Here is a 22551-nt window from a genome sequence, read left to right as displayed (position 1 = left end):
CTTGTGTATTTGAATTTTTTCTTTAGTTTAGCAGAAGTAAATAGCTAGCAAGTGTTGCAGTCTTGCTAAATTTCAAGGTTGCAGCGCGCACAGAGAGAGAGAGAGAGCGAGAGAGAGAGAGGTGGTCAAAGTGTTATTGAAAGGTCGTTTCAATCAACAGTTTATTCATCAGAAACAAGGGTTTGCATCACTGTTGGAGGTATAAGTACATCATTTTGCAAACTACTAAGCACAACCAATACGCCTTGGGCTCCACCTTCTTGTGTTTTCAGCCTGTAGCTGACCTAGCATTTACCCATCCTCTCTCTCTCTCTCAACAAATTAAGCTGCCAACAAGATCCATCTATTCCAATATCATTTTCCTTTTTCCTTTCTCCCTTTTCTGTTTTGTTATATCAAATATCTATGTATGTATTAGTGTTTTAAAATATTCATCTCGGGATGCGCCTAGGCGGCCTTGGAGGCAGGTTGCACCATTTCACCTTTGTTTTAAGGGAGTTCGCGAAATACACACCTAGGCTTCTTAGGGCGTGCCTAGACGTGCCTGGGGCATCGATTGGGCGTTCCTTTTTCTTTTTTAAGTTTTAAAAATCTGGAAATTTTTTAGAGTTGCAGAGCTGTTTTGAGTTGCAGGTCATGAACATCAGAAGGAGATGAAGAAGATGAAGAAGACGACTAGGGTTTTTAGGCTGAGTTGGTGTTTTTTATTTTTTTTTAATGCTTAAACCGACCCCACTTTGCCACATTTATTACCCAATTATCTTCATTTTTTTTAATAAAACTAATCCCACTTTAAAGACATTTATTACCATCTCTTTTCTCTTCACTTTATATTGGGGTGTGCTACACCCCTTTTTACTTTTCACACACCCCTTGTTAATTTTTGTCATTTGATCTTCTTTAATTCATTTGATCAGACGACTGAAAATTAGAAGGGTGTGTGAGAAGTAAAAAGGGGTGTATGGATATGACACCCCCTTTTTATTTCTAATATTTATTTTCTCATATACTAGATATATATTACATAAGCATTGTTTTGTTTTTGCTGTTTTTATTATTTTCCTGAATATTCTCATAATTGGATGTAGAAAAGAAAACATCTTTTTATTTGGATTATTATTTTCTTAATGTTATATTATTCTTTTTTAAGAAATTCGTTATATTTTTTTCCTTATTTCTCTTTTTATTAAGACTACCTATCTCATCCAAATATTATCCAAAACTCTCATATATATAGGCACTTACTTAAGTAGATGTTTGAAATTGATTAATTTGATTACTTGATTAAACTTGGTTATGTGAGTTAAACTTGTTTGTGACTATTATATTTTTATATGTATAAAATATGTATTAAAAAATTAAGTCTCGCCTCATGTCTTAAAGCTTTCTCCTAGGCGGGCCTATCTATCAAATGCCTCGCTCACACCTTCGTCTTTTAAAACAATGATATGTATGTATACATATATCTCTATACATTTATAGGTTTTTATTTTTTATGCGCTTCTCTTCTTTTTTTTTTTTTTTTTTTTTTTTTTGGAATTTTAACGAAAACCTTCCGGTATTGTTCATTTTAATGAAAAACCACATTTTTACACTAAAAAGTCAATCTTGGTACTATTCACTTTACCCTTTATTTTGTTTTTATCTTTAAAACTCAAAGTTTTAAAACCCTTTTCATTAGTTTTCCTTCTTTTTTTTTCATCTCTCTAAAAGTTAATCATTTCCCTTGAATTTCCCAAGCAATATAGTGAATCTCAAATGGTACATGTTCCATCCATCAACACTCTCGCTCTCTCTCTCTCTCTCTCTCTCTCTCTCTCCCCACTAACAAAGCAAAAGGGCATCGTATGCATCACCAACAAAAAGCTGATCCATGTTATTTGCAGCAGGAGATGAAAAGCCTATTTCAACTACATTTGGAACAAAATATACCCCAACCCTTGTCTTGCTTTCCCTTATATTTGCCTTTATATTGCCACCATTTCAGACACGAACTCGTCCTATATTGATGCAATATCTGAAAAAGATTAGGCACTAATATTGTTTTCTTTACTCATTTATAACTAATCAAAGATCAACCTTGCATAATCTACTAATTTATGCTTCGAATATACACAATTTAGGCACAAATAAAACTGATGGGTATGACCGTAAGAGTAAGTTAGGTCCAGAATTCTAAACACTTTAGTGTAACAAAAAAGATTGGATAATACGTTTATTTATATATCCACTTAAATGCCTTACGTCTTCGTCAAGGACATGATTAAAATTGCTGTTTTCTAGTGCTCAAGTTCCTTCTAACAACACAACTAAAATTGGCTCTAGATTAACTTAGCACATAAGTACTGGTACGAGACTCATGCATCACACTCACATAACACAAATAACGACTAATGAGGTTTGTGAATTGGGGTATACTACTGTTGAAGAGGATCTTAAAAGGAAACTGAATTATTAAAGCCAAAAGCCCGAAACCCCTAAAGTGCAATTATCCGTGCGTATATTATTCACTGAATTATAATCTACAGATGGTCATCTTATTTCAAAGATTCTTCTCTTCTCATTGACCATCTCTCTTTCTCTCTCTCTCTCTCTCTCTCTCTCTCCATCCCCATATACATGGCAAGGGAGATGCATTTATAGATATGTACGCAGATGATGTATAAGTCGAACGAAAATGCTATGAGAGCACACTGATATTTAAAAATTTAATAAAAACCTGTTTAACTATTAGTTGTTCATTCAGTGCGTGTGTGTGCGCGCGTGTGTGTGTGTATAAATATTCACATAGTTTCCCAGTCAAACCGATGACTTTTTGACATTGTTTCTCATCATGAGGTTCATTAATTAAAGTAGTGGTTAAATGGTTAAAGATTTGTACCTCATCAATAAGGACATAAATTTTTTTTTTTTTTTTTTTACAAAGATATCTTAGTTTAATTCATGTTACGAGGAGGGGCAGAGTTTAAATGTAGGTTACAAGGGTTGAACAAGAAGCTTTATCCAACACATGTAATACACCAGTTCTCTCAAACAAACAAAAAAAAAAAAATACAATAAGGAACAAAATTATAAATGAAGCAGCTATTAACATTAATTGTTAGGACAATGGACTCACAGAAATTACTAGTTAACATGGAAAGTGATTTAGATCCTACAATAATGCTGATAGAGAACTAAATAAGAGCAGTGCCAAAAAGTAGAAAAATATAGGAAGAAAAAGGTGGCTCTCCAAGTAAATGATATGCTTACATATATATAGTTCTCACTCAGAAAACCATGGCTATGTCAATAGGTCTTCCTCTCTAAGTTCATATACTAATATTTGACTCATTAACAATTAATTAATGTTCTTAATTTTCTTCCAAGTTATTATTGCTGCATGGACTCATTGTCTTGCTCTACTTCAGAAGCAGGTTCATCTTCCTCTTCAAAGCCATTAAATCCATAAGCTGCATGCCCATTCCCAAAAGCCTTGATATGATCTTTAAGAGATCTCTTGTGCTTAAAATCAGAGCCACAAATGCAATACCAAAGCTTGCCACAATTCTTCTCATGGGTTCTCCAATCCCCCTTCACCGCAAACGCCTTGCCACATTTTCTACACATGAAAGGCTTGATTCCATGCTTCCTCTTGTAATGTGTTTGAAGTGTTCTGAAGTCTTTCAGCGGCTTTGCTCTTGGGTGATCGATGTTATTCCTGCAACCTGGTGTGCAACAATAGCAAGGAAGCCTAAGCATTCCTGTTGGTTGAGTGCCTCTCAAAGATTCAGGCCCTTTTCTATATTGAGATCCATGCCCCCACATATGCATCTACAAGTATACAGGAATCACGACCAAAAAATTAGTGAAGTGAAAAATTAGTACTCAGGTGAATTACTGACCACGCATATACACTACACAAATGAATTAAAAGAAACAAAAATAACTAAATTGCTTGCCCTTGCAGAATTTAATCCTGTGATATGACTTCTAATAAGTTAGTGTGTTGTTGGTGAATTCCAGGATTCACTATGAGAGTGTTAGTTATCCATAATTTCAGTTCTACACATGAAAGAAAAATTGTAACAATCTGCTCATTAAAGGTGCAAATGTTTGGGTATTAAAATTTTAGGCTTTGTTAAATATTCAAACACAAGGATCTCCCTGAAAATGCTATTTCTCGGAGAGTTAATTGTCACAATGAACACAAATAGTGGATGTTTTATTACTTTAGAGGGATATGAATCTGCTATTATATTTCCATGTTTTTGCCTATTACTTAACTAGTTTGTTATTAAGTAATAATAAAAAGAAACAAATGTTAAACTTACGAGTTTGAAAATTTGTGGATATAGAGTTTGTTTTTTCAAAAGAAAACAAACCCACAACGGATAATGAAGGATTAAGCGAGCAGAACACACATCCCATCCCCCCAACATCAGCGCCAGTCAAAATTCATTAGATAATATAGAGTTTGATATTACTATGTATGGGGTTTTTGATGACCAAAAACTGTTTTGTTGCAGACTGAAGTTCCACATAGAGAAACTAATCTGTTACTGGAATAATGTCATGACCTGGCTCCTTCGAACACTGCAAGATTTTTCAGCTCCTGCCAGTATTTGTTTGAGCACAGACTCCAAAGTACTAAGGGCATAAGGAACATTGCCTGTGTTGTTCAATCACATAAAGGGGGAGGTACTGGTCATAGCCTCAGTTGAATCAGAAAGATTTACTCAGCCCCAATTCCCAGAACCATGCAATAAGAAAAAAGGTAGAAGATGATACTTAAAGTTTTTTTTAAATGTAAAATATGAAAATATAAAAATCTAAAAGAAAAAGACTCCAATCTAATTTTTCCCTTTATACGTCCAAGCATAGGATGATACTTAAGGCAAAAAAATTAAAGAAAACAAAAAGCTGAGCACATTATTTGGCTGATTTTTGTCCTTAAATTATGAGGGGATAAAGAAAGGAAAACAAAAACAAAGAGAGAAGAAAAACCTGATCCAAAACAAAAAATATGGGGGGAGAGAGAGAGAGAGAGAGAGGAGAAAAGGGAGAATGGCTTTTGGGGGCATGGTTTTGCAGGTGAATCAAGAAATTTTCTTGAATAATTTACTTTTAAACTATTATTGGTTAAAGAAATTGAGATTTACCTGCATGTTGTTGTATCTGTTGAAGGTCTTGTAGCAAACAGGGCAAGAAAACTGGGTAGGACCTATGAGAATCTGAGAAGGGGTAGGGATCCAGTATTGACCCTTGTTCAGCCTGCAAGTCATGGGGTACCCTTCAGAATCATTGCTCATCTCTGACGAGGAAGAATTAGCTGCAGCAGAAAGCACAGAAGCCATTTCAGAAGCGCTAGGGTTTGGCAACCCTATGTGCAGTGCAACAGTCACACTCTCATCGTCTTCACCGTCACCATCTTCCTCATCTTGTTGATCTTTAAAGTGGTGATGATCTTCATGAAGATGTTGTTGTTGTTGATCTTCGGGATCGTGGCGCTGGTTGGTTGGGCTCAGGCGGCTGAGGAGGGGGAGGGCTTCTATGAGAGGGGGTGAAGGAGGCCTAGTGTTAAGGTTTTGTTGGTCGGTGGGGAAGTAAAAGGAGTGGGTTTGGTTAAGGAAGAAGTTGTGAGCATAGGGAGGAGGAGGTTGTGAAGGATGAGGAGGCGGCTGAGGTGGTGGTTCATGGCGACGATGAAGAGGGTTGAATTTTAACAGACCTGAGAAGAAATTTGATGAGTAGGGGTAGTCAGCCATGGCTAATTAAAAGGGGTAGTACACTACTGTATAAGAGTAGGGGAATACTTTTGCTGGGGTGACCTTGCTCTTATAGAGAGAGAGAGAGAGAGAGAGAGAGAGAGAGAGAGAGAGAGAGAGAGAGAGAGAGAGTACAAGATGACTGAAGGCAGTGGACGGTGGAGAGCCGAGCTGTTAAAGTAGTACAACAGAGTGAAAGATGTAGTAAAGGCAAGGGAAAAACAGAAAGGATAATATGCTAGGTAGACTAATATTTAGATTAAATTTACATATGTAATGTGTCAGCATTAGAAAATACTGAGGTTAATTAACATTTAAATGATAATTCAAATCAACAATTACGTCATATAATTTAAATCTGAAAAAAAAATAAAATAAAAAATACAACCCAAAAATAAATGATTAACAACAACAACAACAACCAATCTAATTCATTTTGAATAAAAAGGAATCTAGTTCTATTTGATTGATTTTGTACACAAAAGTATATGTAGAATCTAGGATAATACCGTTGGTGGCCATTTAATGGTTTTTTCCTTTTTTTTTTTTTTTTTTTTTTTTTTGGTCAAACGATAGATTTGTTAGATTAGATGTTATATTAGGAAGTCGACATGATTTGAACCCACACTGTTATCCAAAGGCAACACTCATGTTCACCACTGTGGTAAAGGGCCACTCGTTTCTTTGGGAGACAGTAGCAATTTAATTGAATATTAGGGTGAATTACAATCGTAAAAAATAGGTCTAAGTATATTTACACCCTTTAGGTTTGGGATGCTTTTTAAATTGGCTAAAGAGGTTTTAACTTTTTCATATACACCCTGAGGTTTTAAAATTGTATCAATTTATGCTTATTGTCTAACGAATTATTTGAGTCTTCATTAAATTAATGACATAGTGAGCATGTAACCTGTAATTAGGTTGCCACGTAAGCCAAATTTGTACCAAATTGACAAAAACTCATCAATTTAATAGAGAATTAGGTATTCGAATAGACAAAAGGTGTAAATTGGTACAATTACAAAGCCTTAAAGCACAATGTGAATAACTTAAAACCTCATGGCCCATTTTAAAAAGGGAGTTTTAGCGAAAAGCCTACAGTACTGTTCACTTTAACGAAAAAACACATTTTTACAATAAAAAGTCAATCCTTGTACTATTCACTTTACCCTTTATTTTGTCGTTATTGTTTAAACTCAAAGTTTTCAAGCCTTTTTCATTAGTTTTCCTTTTTAAAAATCACTGTAATCTTGAGTGTGTAAAATGTAACTAGCCCTAAAAAATAACATCGCGAACAATTTCTGGAGTTATTCAAACCAAAAGACTCATGATTAGAGAATAAGATTAGCAGAACGTTGAATGTGACTATTCTGGGCACTAGTGAACTAGAGCGTAATTCAACCTTCTTCTTTTTTTTTTTTTTTGACAAGGGGCGTAATTCAACTTTGATGTACACAACGACAGGACTCAAGGGGGAGTAATCAACCCGCAACTACGGGCTGTCTGGACTAACTTGATGGAGACACTCTCAACATGAATGCTACTGTACTATTTTTCTAAAGCCACTCGGACCACTCGGACCCCTTCTCTTGCAACTAAGAACTCTGCGTCAGGGGATGCTACATCAGACAGACAATGTGCATATGCAACCACCAACAAACAGCATGCCCCCTCCTCCTGCTAATCTGCAGCTCAAAAAGACCCACCAACATTATCCCTATGAACAAGAGACAAGGGTGGACTCCAGATTCTTCACGTTTGCCCTCCCATAAGAGAGAATATCGAGCCGCCAAATGGAGTGGAGCAACATCATCGAAACACCAAATCCCTTTAACCCGATAACTAGCAACCTTGAGCAACCAATCTTGAATGATAATAACAAGTTAATCATCTGACTTGATCTGTAGAGAATATGATAAAAGGACACCTTTGGCAAACGAACATTTATTGAGCAGATGTAACGCCAACTCCGGAGAGAAACTGAAAAATAAGAAGCTATTGTCCACCACCACGCTTTTCACCAAATTGGTTCAGGTAGGGAGGATGTCCGAACAAAATCTTCCATAAGCAGGCTTTGAACTTACAAGAAACTCCCAGGCGGCCGACTGCTTCCCATAAAACCGATAGTCCTTGACGATCGTGAAGAAGCACCATTTAAATTCAAGCCATACGAACTTAACAGAAAATAAGCATTTTGGGTCAAAATTCCAAATTAATCTATCTGCAGCCGGACACATACTGAGTGGAAATAAGTGGTAGATCCTATTGATAGTTAATCCTACATTAATGGGAGAGACTTTGCAAGGATTTGTGTTTGGGTTAATATTTGAATATTGGGCTTGAATGAAGGAAAGTTCAAGGATGCTAAATTAAAGGAAAACTTGCCCGAAGCCCAGCATCGAACCTAGAAGCAAACTGAAGCCTTCTCAACCAAGACACAAGCCACATGTCTATAACTAAAGTGACAAATGATGGAGACTAAATTACTATTAGCCAAAAAAAACACTTTCCAGTGGCATTATAAGTAAAAAGCTGATGACTCACTACCCTCTAAGAGCTTTCGGACAAGAGCAATGTCCTGACCCTTGGGCCAAATCGCCTATAAAAGGAAGAAGAGACAACAGAGACAAGGACACTCAACCAATCAAACAAACAAACATACAAACTTTGCTCTCAAGCCATATTTGCATCCAAAAGTTGAAATCAATCCAGATTCAGTCCTTTTAGCAATAGTTCCTTAAAAAAGCTATCTTTTGTCTAGTATAAAACTCTGCTATCTCCCGTTATAGTATCGATAACCTCATGTCAAATTATTTACCGTCCATCCCTTTTTTAGCATACAAACCCTGTAAACTCAAAGAGAAGTGGCTGCAAGAGGTTCAGTCTTGCTAGACAAGGTGAAATCTTACCCGAATCTCTTTGTTTGTTTTCTAAATTAGTAGATCTATTGCTTAATGCATTATTCAACATGTTTTCAAGTTATTTCCACCTATTTTTCTATTTTGAAAGTTCCATTTGCATCTGGATCTGATTAACTTAATGTATATGTTTCATTAAGAGCAATTTGGAACCAAACAAATGACTTAAGGGGCTCTGGACTCCATCCATTCGAACATACAAGATCATGAACTAAAAATCCTTGTTTATAGGGCAAGAAAAAGAATTTGATACAGACTTAACCCATCTGTGACAATCCTTTGATAACAAGAAGTTTGTGTAACTTGGGGCGTAAGTAATCGACTTAAAACATACTTGTTCTATATCTGCTATACTGAGATAGCAGTGGCACACATAAAGCATTTAGTTAGTTTTGATTGTGAGCCTCAAGGCCTACACCTAAGGCCCCACAAAAACATATTTCAGAACTAACTTTAAGCTCTTATTGTAGAACACCAAGCAAGTAAGAGCTTTATCACCGAATATACACATCCAAAGTGCCAATCCCTTGGGGAGCTGTGCTGAGGTCTAAGGTGCCTTTTCCAGCGAAATCTTTCCTTGAACATAGTTTTAGCATACCTGGTGGGACTCATTTAGTCTTGTATGACAAGAAGAAAGAGGAAGGAGCCAACCTATACAGAATACGAGCCACCCTAATGTTTACCAAGATCAGAAATGATAGATCATCCAGATGATTTCCCATCCATACGAGGACCAACCGTTTTGGGAAGCTCGACTTCATCTAAGAAGTCAGGAAGAAAGGTGACCAATGAAGACTTACAAACCACCATGGTGCAAGTATTGAAAAGTATGGAGAAGATCTCTCTGGAGACCAGATGAGAGGTGAGCAGACTCTGTTCCTTAACAGGAAGTTTGTAGAGTATATTAGATCTGGAGTATTCTACTCCGAAAGACAGTTATGCTCGAGAAATGATGAGAAAGGCAAACCTTGAGAAGGAACCAGTTATTCCTCTATTTCCCTTACTCGAGGAAGAGATGGAAAGAGGAAAGAAGAAAGTAGGGCCTAGGGCTAGCCAGCTAATTCTAGAAGAAGTCCTGGAGACAATTTTGTCGTACCCACTACTATCTTCACTAGATAGTAGGGGGCAGGCCGGGCAAGACAAGAAGAAGTATGGAATGAACCAATAAGTTGAAGAATCCAATGGAAAAGCTATGTCCACAACTGCGGGCAAACATTTTCCTTATAGGCCACCACCACTGGCTAATAAGGGAGGATGAGCTAGATGAAAACATCCCAAACCAAAGAATGAGACTTTCTCAAGCAATGAGGGTAGCCCAAAGTGGGAACCTCATTACACTGCACATAATAATACAACCAACCAGGAACTTATAGACGAGTTAGCTGAGTGAAAAAGAATGGTGGTCCAAAATGCTTAACCCCAGGCCCACCCGTTATTCAGCATCACTTACCAGAAACCCTACCTCGAGTATATTGATGAGTAAAATCCTTTTCCCCTCAACTTCAAGATGCCCGCGTTCCCAACTTTTAGTGGGGATGATGGTAGTATGTCCTCTAGAGATCACATCTTCAAATTCTCCAACCATTGCGTGGCATTTGAAGACAAGCCTAATTATAAGTTAAGATTATTTGGGAACTCATTGGTTGGCCTCGCATCTCAGTGGTACTCTTTGTTGCCCCTAATTCTATTGCTAACCGGGGGCAAATGGAGATGGTTTTTCATGAACAGTTTTATAGGGTGGAGCTTGAGATGACTATCAACGATCTAGTTGAGGTGAAGCAATATGAGCATGAGTCTATAGAGAACTTCATGATGAGGTTTAGAAAGACAAGGATGAGGTGCCAATTCCCTATCAACCATGCCCAACTTATATCCATTGCTCAGAAGGCATTGAGGTTGCCTTTGAGAATAAAGTTTTATGATGTACAGTTCAATGAGCTGCAAGAGTTGGTAATTGCTGCCACAAAGTATGAGAAGTTGTTGATTGAAGAACAACAAGTGAAGCACTCATCCAAGATGCCTCATTTCTACAAGAATAAAGTTGCAATTCACCAATTAGAGTTTGAAGAAGTAGAGCTAGAAGAAAGTGATGGTCATAGAGGAAAGGGAATTGAAATGTGTACATCAGAGATGACTATTCCCTTTAAACCTTTAATGGTAAATAGGTTAGTCCAGCCAGTCAAGGATCAGAAAGTGGTGATGAATGATAGTGGATTTGTCCCTATGAAGCCCCCTAAATTCCAGAATTATTCTTTTGATTTAACCAAGGCCTCGGAAATCTATGAAGAGGCAAGAGTGATTGTGCCCGACAACACCAAAAAAATGCCTAAGCCTGAAGAATTAAGAGGAAAGAAGTATTGCAAGCTGCACTAAACCTTCAATCATTCCATAACCAATTGTGTCCAGTTTAGAGACTGGATACAAGACCTCGTAGTCAAGGGAAAGTTGCTTTTGGAGAAACCTTAGGCTAATATAATGATTGACACATATCTTTTCCTAGAAGCCCCAATAAACATGATCAACCTGACTTGGGCTGAGAAAGGAAAGGGAAAAACTACTTGGGAAGTGAAAGCAGAAAAGAGGCAAGTTGACAGACCTACAGAAGGAGCTATCAAGTTGCTCGAGAAACCTAAAGTAGCCAAAGTTAAAAGGCTGATGTTGTGTAACAAGTGCCAATGTGAATGCGAGCTAGAAGTACCAACATCATGAGCTATTATTGAACAAGAGTTGATCAGAAGAAAAGAGAAAGTAGAGCAAGAAACCCGTAGAAGCATCAATCGGGCAACTAAGAAAAAGACCTCCAGAAATGTTTTCCAAAGATTAGGAAGAGATTCTAAACCAAAAAGGTTGTCCGAGGTGTTCAGAAACTATGAAGCCTCAGAAGAAGTGGATGATAGAGAGGCCAAAATGCCAAAATGGATGGATGTAAGGCCTCCCCAACTAAGTTATAATGATATTAGAATGAAAGGAAGAAGAATGAACCCAATATCCCCAGTCACTAAGAAAGATTATACCCGACTTGGGCGAAAATGGTATGTCGTAGGGAAGAATGGAAAACTAGTGAAGGAAATGAGAGCTTCGATGATCAGGAGAGTCCAAAGGCAACACAAAGCCTATATGAAATCACTAAAAGTCGTTACTACATCAAAAACCTCTGAAAATGGGAAGTTTGAAAAAATGTCTCGTGAGGGAAGAAATCAACTTCAATGGAGAAGCCAAAAGGAGGTAGAAAAAGCCAATATCAAGACTGAGGGAAAGGGGGATCATGTGCCACAAAACCCTCATCCTGGAAAGTACAGAATCTTAAAGAGAGCTCAAGAAGATATAATAATGATGCCAACCCCAAGATGGAATCTAGAACCAATATGTTTTGGGATTATTTCACCTAAGAGAGAAATACCCTTACCTTTGTTGTTTGAAACTCTTTGTGAGATTCTAGGGCAAGTGCCAAACTTTGGTATAACTAGGGAGGAAGAACTGCTTGAACTAATGCTTCTAAGAGAAGCATAAGCCTGGTTAGATGAGTTTACGGACCATATCAGAGGAAAGAATGAGGATTTACCTAGACCTAGCAACTTCCATGTAAACATGACATGTACTATCTGCCATGTTTTACACTGCACCTGATCAACCTACCACAATGAAGGGTGATTACTTGGCAACAGAACCTATAATGGCACATGTTAATGTTGAAGAAATAGGAAAATAAGAGTCTAGCCAGACAGGTTTGCCCGAACTCTCAAGGAATGAGCCTGAAAGAGTATTTTGATAGGATGGTCTTCAGCCGCCCGAGTAAATCCTTAGCTAACCATCTCAAGCCTATATACGTAACTGCTCATCTTGATGGAATACCCTTCAAAAGGGTTCTAATTGATTGAGGAGTTGTGGTCAACATAATACCATTGAAACAAATGGAGAAGTTAAGAAGAAGTGAAGAAGATCTTATTCCTATTGACTTAACAGTTTCCAGTTTCTCTGGAGCCATTACCAGAACTTTTGGGATACTACCCTTGGAAGTTGACTTGGGATCCAAGCAAATCATACTAGCTTTCTTTGTAAGAGAGACCTGAGAGGGGATGAGAACTTGCAGATGGCGAGTAAGAGAAACCTCAGGCCCTTTGCCTGACAAACCCATGCAACTGGCAAACCTAAATATTTGTCAAGCAAACGTAAAAAATGTGAGGCGTGTATTATGAACTTTTTTTTTGTCGGAAAAAATGACTAATTTGTCAAACAAAGATTGCATAGAAATGTCCACCCACTTTAATTTTTGGCAAAAAAATGGTGGGAAAACACTTTCGCTCCACAAATTTTACAACAATTCGTCAGGTAAACCCTTTAATCTGGGGGAAAATTTTATTCTTCTGGGAAAAAAGTGGGAGGAAATTGAAAGGTTTCTTGACAAATTTAGTATTGTTGCCTGATGAAATTAGGTAAGTTTGCCGGACGAAATTGGTACAAAAAATTCAAAATTTTCCCTATTTTTATTTTTATTTTCAAATGATTAAAAGATTATCAAATTTGATGATCAAGTCAATTCAGTGTGTAGTTTAACCCTCAATTAGCATCATTGCAAAAAATCATCAAAATCAAAGGTGATATAGCCATTAAATTGTGATGATATGTTTGTAACCGTCAAAAAGTTCATCCCGTTCTTGAAAGTTTCTTTTTTGTGATTTTTGGCGTATGTGATCTCGTACTATATTCAAACAAATTTGCTGGTTGGATCGTGAAAATTAATTACGTAGATTGCATATCCTATCAAAACAATAATTTCAACAAACAATTAGAGTTTATTTTATACTTTTATAAAGTAGAACGTAAGATTTTGTAGTAACCACTCGAGTCCATTCATCATATTTTTCTAGGGTCGAGGAGTGTAGATGTAAAAAATCATCTAAATCAGGGCTAAAATAATTGTTAAATCGTGATGGTACATTTCTAACAATCAAAAGACTTCGTCTCATTACCTAATACCAGAAACTTATATATGTGGGTGATTTTTAGCATATGTCATCTCATAGTATATACCAACTACATTAACAGATAGATTGTTGAAATGCATTTGGCAGACTGCGAAAATCACCAAAGGAATCAAATATGTTAAAATGTCCCTTACATTTTGTGAAGTCAAGACTTTTAGGTTTGGTTTTTCTTGTCAAATATTGTAATTGAACCTCACACATGCTCAATCTAACTTTAGGATATACTTTGATTATGGGCTGTTGCTGGTGGAGTAAATATGATGTGGCACATTTCACCTCAAAAAGTTTGTTCATGAATATGCCTTACATGTTTAACTTACTGAAGCATTTCGACCACTGACCTTGTCTCGTCAAAATTTCTCGCTATTGTCCAGCTAGCTGGGTACGCCCGTATGGGGTGACTGACACCTTTTAGATAGAATTGAGCTTTTCACCATTGACCTACTCAAATTGTTGGTACATTTGACAAGTGTCTCTTTGTACCTTGTTTGCAACAAGCAAAGGTTTTGTTTTAATAGGGTTAGATGATTTCATTTCCTCTTTGGAGAGAAAGTTTATAATTTGGAGAAGGGTTATTTTTCCTCACCATCTCAGATCTCCCTAGGAGCATCAAGCATTTTTCTGGGTAATATTTTTCTTTGAATATTTATAAATCCTTCTCTATAAAATCTTGTTTAAAATCTTCTTATTTGCTCATTTGTTTTGGTTAGGAAATTTTACATTTTCAAAGAGTGTTTTAAAACCTTGGGTTGCCACTTGTGTTCTTCATTAGAAATATTAACCACAAAACCATGTTCATGCATTAAACACCCACTCATTGTAGAATAGAGTTGCATTGTTCTTCTTGGTTTTATTTTTATTTTCGTGGTCAAGTTCTTTAAGTTTTAAATCTTTATACTGACCCGTTTTGGATTCTCATCAGTTTCTTCTTTCAACTGTTTAACTGGAGAAACTGATTGATTGTTGAATCTAGATTTTATATGCATATCATAACATCATATCATTTCGTGATTTAAGTTGATATCGGTTGCACAAGGTGATGAGTTCAGGATGAGCTGCCACTTTGTGAGGACTGAATGAGTTCATCTCGTGTAAGGCAAGATTGCACAAAGTTGACTAGCTCATTTGACTAGTCTACTGTGCGAAGTTTAATTTTTATTTGCTGGATATTTCGCATGGCATCAATTTAAGTTGGTATCAGAGCCTTGCTCTAAATATACATAGAGTGATCTCCGGGAGTTACTGGTATTGGGTGGAATCTCATTATGGATCGTGACTGATTTGTTGGATTATGTTGTTTGGAGTGAGAAGTTTCAAATCTTTTTGGATGCTCATGGTTTGATTGCCCTTGATACTCTTACTCTTGATATGGAAGATGTAGATCAGAAAAAGAGGAAGGATGTTGTTTTCCAAGGGGTTCAAAAAATCTAAAGCTAATGTGAGATCAAAATATCTATCTCCTAAAGAAGATTTGGCTTTGTTTATTAAAAAATTCAAAAGGTCTCTCAAGAACAAGGGAAGAGACGTCAAAAGGAATGGAGACTCTTCGAAAAATCCAAAGTCTCCTGCTCCAGTCAAAATCAGGACTTATCATGTGTGGTTTGTTTCCCAATCTAAGCTAAAGTACATCAAAGATGTGTTGACTGGAGAAATGGATCTTAGCTGTTCAAGAAAAGCCAAATCATCTTGAAAGAATTGTTGTATGGTCACTTGGAGCCAATCGTTCATCAATCATCAATATTATTAGCACTAAATGGATATACATCAACAAGTCTATTGTGTCAGGGAATGTAACCAGAAATATGCCCAAACTTGTTACTCAAGGTAACTCTCAACTTGAAGGTATTAACATTACTGAAATCTTCGCTTTTGTTGCATAACTTGAATTTGTAAGTTTCCTTCGTGCCATTACATGTAAGTTGAAGTTCAAATTTTTTAAAATGGGTGGCAAAACTATTTTTCCTAATGGTCACCTCAATGAAGAAGTCAACATTGATTCACCAAATGGTTTTAAGGATTCTAGCAATTCTAATGGTGTGACAAACTCCAAGTGCTCTATGTCTATAAAATTGTATAGTTTTGGAGATCCTACAATCTATTATTTTTGTGTCAACAGACGTGTGATTGACATTTCGAAGAACCATGTTCAACACTCAAAAACCAAACATATTGACATGTGACATCACTTCATTAGAGATCTCATGAAGGGTAAATTTCTTATTTTAATCTTTGTGCCAACTAAAAAATAGCTAATTGTCTTTGTGCTAAATTAAATAGATTGAATAGCTAAGCTTCCAAGTTTTTCTAGTATGTCCAGTTTCTATGCATGTTTCTACTTTGTTAGTTGACTCATCAGATAATATTGTCATATATTTTTAGTATTTTGTGGATTAACCCTTGGATAATTTTTCCATTGCGATGTCAAAGGTTCTCCTTACCACAGATAGCCTCTGAAAAATTATTTTTCTTACCTTACAAAACCTTGTGTTGATTTGAGGGCTAAGTTTACTTTGGTCCTGATTAAGTTGTAGTGACTTTACTTATTCCATAATCTGGATCATGTGTCATTTCTCTTTTTCTTTTTGTCATCTCCCAAACCAAATTAAAAATTCAAATTAGACTGTTGTATGAGAGGGGTGTCTTCGAAAAGAAATCATATATCATAAAAAATGGGAAAATCCCATTAATTTGGCCTTCCATGCAATGTCATGAAGTTGTGCTTCAAGATCCCTTCTACAGGTCATGGATTCGAACTTCTACAAAATCAAATGGTGTCTCATAAATACTCACCTTCATTCAATTGGCCCTGGCATATCTCAAATTGGTGCCTCACTCAAAGTCCCACACCAAAGTTCACTTTCTTTCAAAGATTGTGTTTTGCTCTTTGCGAGTCTTGTCCTTTGTTCATATTATGAAGGAAGTGTTGTTTCTTAAGCTTAATAAATTATTAAAAGTTTGGTTAGTCTTTGAATTAACCTTGGGCCTAGTAGCATGGAGCTATGATTTCAAGAAGGCTATCATATGTCCATTTCGCTATACCTTGACACATCATTATTGCATTATGAGCTTGTGTTAATCTATGCTTACTGTTCATTATGCCTTTGAAGATTTGTCATTTGAGAGTTACACTGCATGTCTATTTCTTATAGTTCTTGTATTGCTAATCACCTTGGAAGCATAGATATTATAACTACTTCGTGTTTCAATTCCCATGTGGATTGTCTCATTAGCTGTAGTTTATTAGTGCTGAGATTATGCATATCTTCTTTGATCTCATTTTTTTTGTTGTGTGTGTCCAAATGGCTTGAGTACATTGTTATGTGCTATTGCACAAAACCATTTTTAAATGGACATGTTTCCTTTTATGCCGAGTAACTGGTTCTCGTCAAAAGAGTGAAAGTTACTTAGGTCATTTGGGATTGTCAATTTGCAAGTAATGCTCTTTTTTTTTTTTTTTTGATATGGAATCATCTCAGTCACATCTCAGGTTTTCACCATATAATTATCTTGTCATCACTTATGTTGACACAACTAAGTCTAAGTATCTCCTAAGTGCACTTATGCATCATTATATCACTTTGTGTTGATATTATGTCTTGTTGTCCATCTTCACATCTGGGTGTTACGGGGGAGTCATGTTGCCTTATGAGAGCACTCATTTTGGGGGAGTATAGTATTTTGTTGAGAACTCATGTTATGAGGGAGTATGATATTTTATTTATTTATTTATTATGTGTACTAAGTTCATTTCCTAACTCTATTCTTTTGTGCTTCTCTCATGTCAAGTTTCAATTATCTACTTCATCTCCACCATTCCTTTGAGTTATCCATGGTTCTGGTCTATTCATCAAAACCCTAAAGGTTGTATGCTTTGAATTTTGCACCTCTATTACTATTGCAGCTTCTGTCCATAATTTGGAAGAAGATATCTTCAGTTAGTTTGGGTTGGATGACCATGTCTTCAAGAACAAGTTCCATTCTAAGGAGTTATGATGTTATGTTCATCTCCTGTGTTCTAGCTTGAAAGGCATTGGAGTATTGCTTATGGGGGAGTGAATTGTGTAGGTGAGCACTAATTTTTAAGGAGTAGTTTTCCTTTTTAGGACTTTGTGTTACAAGTTGCATCACTTGTGCTTTATTTAGGAGTTGTTTGCATGAAGAAAATCACTTCTGGGGAAGTTCATTTATATCGCATGCATCCTTGGTGGGGAGTTGGTTCATTTACATGCGCTTACTTGTTGCTAGTTGTATTGATGTTTCAATTGTGCTTAAGCATGCTTATATGATTTATTGCTAATTGTGATCCATTGTGCTTCTGCTACTATTGCCTCTTTGTTATGTTATTTACTGCCTATTTGGACATTGCCTTTTGCCTTACCATGAAAAAATGGGGGAGTAAAATTTGTGTTTCTTACCTTTGCAAGCCTTTTACCCATGATAAATTTCACTTGTTCTTGTCAAGAGTTGTTCTTTTGCATGAGTTGTTCCTTGGTCTTCTTCTGTAGATTGATGTTCTCTTGAGTGTGGGTTTTGAGTAAAATTAGTTATAGGCTTCGGGTATTTTGTCAAAGAAAGCCAAATGGGGAGATTGTGAAGTCAAGATTTTTAGGTTTGGCTTTCCTTGTCAAATATTGTAATTGAACCTCACACATACTCAATCTAGCTTGAGGATATACTCTGATTATGGGTTGTTGCTGCTAGAGTGAATGTGATGTGGCATATTTCACCTCAAAAGGTTTGTTCATGTATATGGATTTCATGTTTAACTTACTGATGCATTTTGACCAACGACCTTGTCTAGTTAGAATTTCTCGCTATTGTCCAACTATCTGGGCACACAATTTAAGACAACCCACATAGGCTAACTGACACCTTTTAGACGGGATTGAGCTTTTCACCATTGATCTGCTCAAGTTGCTTGTACATTTGACAAGTGTCTCTTTGTGCCTTGTTTGCAGCAATCAAAGGTTTTGTTTTAATAGGGTTAGAGGATTTCATTTCCTCTTTGGAGAGAAAGTTTATAATTTTGAGAGGGTTTTTCCACTCTATCTTAGATCTCCCTAAGAGCATCAAACATTTTTCTGGGTAATATTCTTCTTTGAAATATTTATAAATCCTTCTCTGTAAATGCTTGTTTAAAATCTTCTTATTTGCTCATTTGTTTTGGCTAGGAAAATTTACACTTTCAAAGAGTGTTTTAAAACCTTGGGTTGCCTCTTGTGTTTTTCATTATAAACCCTAACCACAAAATCATGTTCATGCATTAAACACCCACTCATTGTAGAATAGGGTTGCATTGTTCTTCTTGGTTTTATTTTATTTTTATGGTCGAGTTCTTTAAGTTTCAAATCTTTAAACTGACCCGTCTTGGATTCTCATCAGTTTCTTCTTTCAACTGCTTGACTGGAGAAACTGACTGGTTGTTGAATCCAGATTTTATATGCATATCATAACATCATATCATTTCGTGATTTGAGTTGATATCGGTGCCACAAGGTGATAAGCTTAGGAGAAGCTACCACTTCGTGAAAACCGAAGGAGTTCATCTCGTGTAAGGCAACGTTGCACAAAGTTGACTAGCTCATTTGACTAGTCCACTGTGCAAAGTTTAATTTTTATTTGTAGGATATTTCGTCTAGTACCAATTTCATATTTGCCTGATGAAATCTTCACTTTGCTCGACTAACTGTAAACCCTAAACCCTAAACCATAAAATATATCTTTTCCCAACACATACTTTCACTTTAGCAAATGAACCTTTTCATTTGGCAAAGTTACCTTGAGGCGAAATCTTTTGCCTGACATACTCACCTTGCCCATCGAATGTTTTTGTTGCCTAAAGTCTCTGAAAAAACCAAACCATTAACTACTTTTGCCTAACGAATTATTTTATTTCGTCTAGTACTTTGCCCAACCAAATTTGTTTCGTCAACCATACTTTCGTCAAACAAAATGGTAGTTTCTGGTAATGATATAATATAAATCATTTTTCTTTTCCAATTATATTATTTGATTATTATTTTCACTTCAGGTTTAGTGGTGTGGGAAGTAAGGTGATAGGCATGAGAGGTCAAATTCAGAGTTTGAATCCCTCCATTGTAACAAAAAAATATAGGAAGCTAACTTTCACACATCACATTTAACTTAATTCAAACCCTTCTTTATTTTTGGCCATTAGATTAACTGAATCAAATGAAAACAAGAAACATGATTAAACAGGATTGTGTGCATAAGAAGCTAAAAAAAGATGGTGAAAATCATTTTCCAAATAAATAAATAAAATCATTTCATCTTAAGTGATTTTTATTTATTTTTATAAGGACTAAGATCATAAAAGACATATCATCTCAATCATATTTGGAGTATAGTACGTTTTAGTTTCTTTTCTTTTTCCTAATTCTTTTTTAAAAGTACGTTTACATTTCCCAAATAAATAAATAAAAATAGAATAATTACAATAAATAAAAGGGAGCTTTAATGAAAAGGGCTTGGGTCAACAAATATTTAATCAAAAACCATCCTAAAATGTTATTTAACCAAAATGGCTTAAAGTTTAATAAAAAAAACCATCTAAAATTATTGTCTATCTTTTTCGTGTCCTTATCTTCATCTTCCTCGTCATCGTCCTCATCCTCATCCTCTTATCTGCACCACGAACAATTTACAGTGTTATTATTTTATTCCAATCAAATCCAATAAGGACCTACGAACCTGGTGATGTACATACATATCAAGCGTCTATAAATAGGAAAAAGAAAAGAAAAGAACCAAAACATAAAACTGTTTCTAGAGAACACAAAACATTACATTGTTTCTGGAAAAAAAAAAAAATCAGATACAATGTTTGTTTTTTCTATGCACAAACAAACATTGTATCTGGAAAGAAAAGAATCAAAATCCAGAAACAGTGACTTAAATTCCAGAAATAGTTTATCTTTTAATCTTTGATTGTTTCTTTTCTTTCATGCTTCAGTTGATTATATTTAAGAAACAGTCTATGTTTTAACCTTTGATTGTTTCTTTTCTTTCATGCATCAGTTGATTATATTTAAGAAACATGATGCTTATTTTGCTTTGAATCCAAATACAATGAATTTTACTATTTCTTTTCTAGCTTACATTTAAGAAACTGTGTGTCTATTTCATTTGGATCCATAAACAGTGACTTAGATTCCAGAAACAGTAACTTAGATTCCATAAACAGTAACTTAAATTCCAAAAACAGTGTTACATAAAATCCAAAAACAGTTTATTTTTACAGTCCAAAAACAGTGACCCATCAATCAGTAACTTAGATTTCATAAACAGTGACTTAGATTCCAGAAACAGTGTTACTTAAAATCCAAAAGCAGTTTATTTTTACAGTCCAAAAACAGTGACCCGTCGTTATTATTGAATAACATGGAGATCTCAAATTTATTTTCTAAAGAAACAAACGATGAACTCCACTAATGAAGAAAATTTGAAAAACAGTACCTCGAATACTTTATGAATAATAACGATGATCATGTTTCAAGGAAATAATACAAAATATAAATTAAATAGCATGGGGATCTATATTTTTGTTTCAAAGAAAAAGAAGAAGGTCTGCAAAACAACGATGAACTCCATTAACGACAAAAATCTAGAACTCAATTTAAAAAAGTTAGGGATAAAATCGACAAATCATAATTTATTATAGTTAGGCTATTTTTAGTTGGGCCTTATACTAATCATTAAACAAAATTTATAACATGATTTTTTTTATTAAAACTAAAACTTTTCAAGCATGTTTCATTAATTTTCCTTTTAAAAAGATAATATATTAAGGGTACAACATTAATAACCTTTAGTTTAAAAGATAAAATCAAAATAAAATCATCAATGTTTTTCTCCCAGTACTTCATTTTTCAGTTCTTTATCTTATTATATCCAAACACATAACATCGATAAATAAAATTTTCAGTATATACCATTTTTCTTAGAATAGAAAGAAAAAACGTGAGGCATACCATATGTTTGTGGTACTTGGATACCCATCTGATGTGGTACGTGTACATGCCACACTAATTAATAAATTTATCTCATTATATGTTGAGTATATACATCACTAAGTACATCAGATTGTATACAACAAGATATAAATATGTGGTACGTACTCTCAATTTCTGGTTTCCTTTTATAAAAGTAATACTACGTACACAACCAATTAGAGTTGTGAGAATGTGTGTGTGTTCATGTGTGCATCTCGTTATCTCATTTTTATTTCAAGTTATACATCATTATCAAATAAAGAGCGATATAATGCAGAAACATGGACAATTTGACAAGAAGCAAGTAGTTTGGGTGAAGCCTCCAGCATTTCCATTGGTGCGCGAGCAGTGGTCGGCTCAGCCAACTGAGAGCTCAAGGGGTTGTCCCAATCACACAGTTGCAATATGCATAGTTGTTACCCTATTTCATTTATTATACAGGTTATTACTGTTCCTTTTTCTTCTCTTCTCTCTCAGGAGAATATAATTAACAATAGTAGTACGTACGTAGTCTCTCTAGCTTGCTAGTTGCCAGACCCTCTTGTTCTTGGAGGTACTACAAGGGGCCTAGATTTTACCCTTGGTTTCACACAACAGCTGTGTTTTGTTTGTACTCGTCCAAAATATAGACCAGGGGTTCAACAAGGAAAAAAGGACAGGCCAAGAATATTTAGCCCGACTGAACTTATTAGGTCTCAAAGTAGAGGTGAAAAAATTTGGAAGAAAAATTGATTTTACTGGGACAGTGGGAATCTTCTACTATACTGTGTGGCGTGTGTTAATACAGAAGATACCTGTATGTGATATATCAATGGACACGAGGCTTCCCTTATGCATGGTTTGTGTGAACACAAGAGTTCGCCAACTCGGACATAGGGATGAATGTTTT

The 22551-nt window shown here is 35.6% G+C and overlaps 1 protein-coding gene across 1 annotated transcript; it reads right to left on the bottom strand.

Moving 5' to 3' along the window:
• Positions 1-3069: 3069 nt before the first annotated feature.
• Positions 3070-5858, bottom strand: LOC137746304 (zinc finger protein WIP2-like). Its single transcript, XM_068486382.2, has 2 exons — positions 5142-5858; positions 3070-3813 (listed from the first exon to the last, which is right to left on the bottom strand). Exons 1-2 carry the CDS (start codon positions 5745-5747, stop codon positions 3373-3375), a joined length of 1047 nt encoding a protein of 348 aa, XP_068342483.1. The 5' UTR covers positions 5748-5858; the 3' UTR covers positions 3070-3372.
• Positions 5859-22551: the final 16693 nt, after the last annotated feature.

Source organism: Pyrus communis, chromosome 12 (assembly GCF_041283825.1).
Source record: "Pyrus communis isolate YQ-2024b chromosome 12, ASM4128382v1, whole genome shotgun sequence".
Taxonomy (NCBI): Eukaryota; Viridiplantae; Streptophyta; class Magnoliopsida; order Rosales; family Rosaceae; genus Pyrus; species Pyrus communis.
The sequence above is the reverse complement of the archived record's forward strand: the minus strand, read 5'-3'. Positions and strand labels throughout refer to the sequence as shown.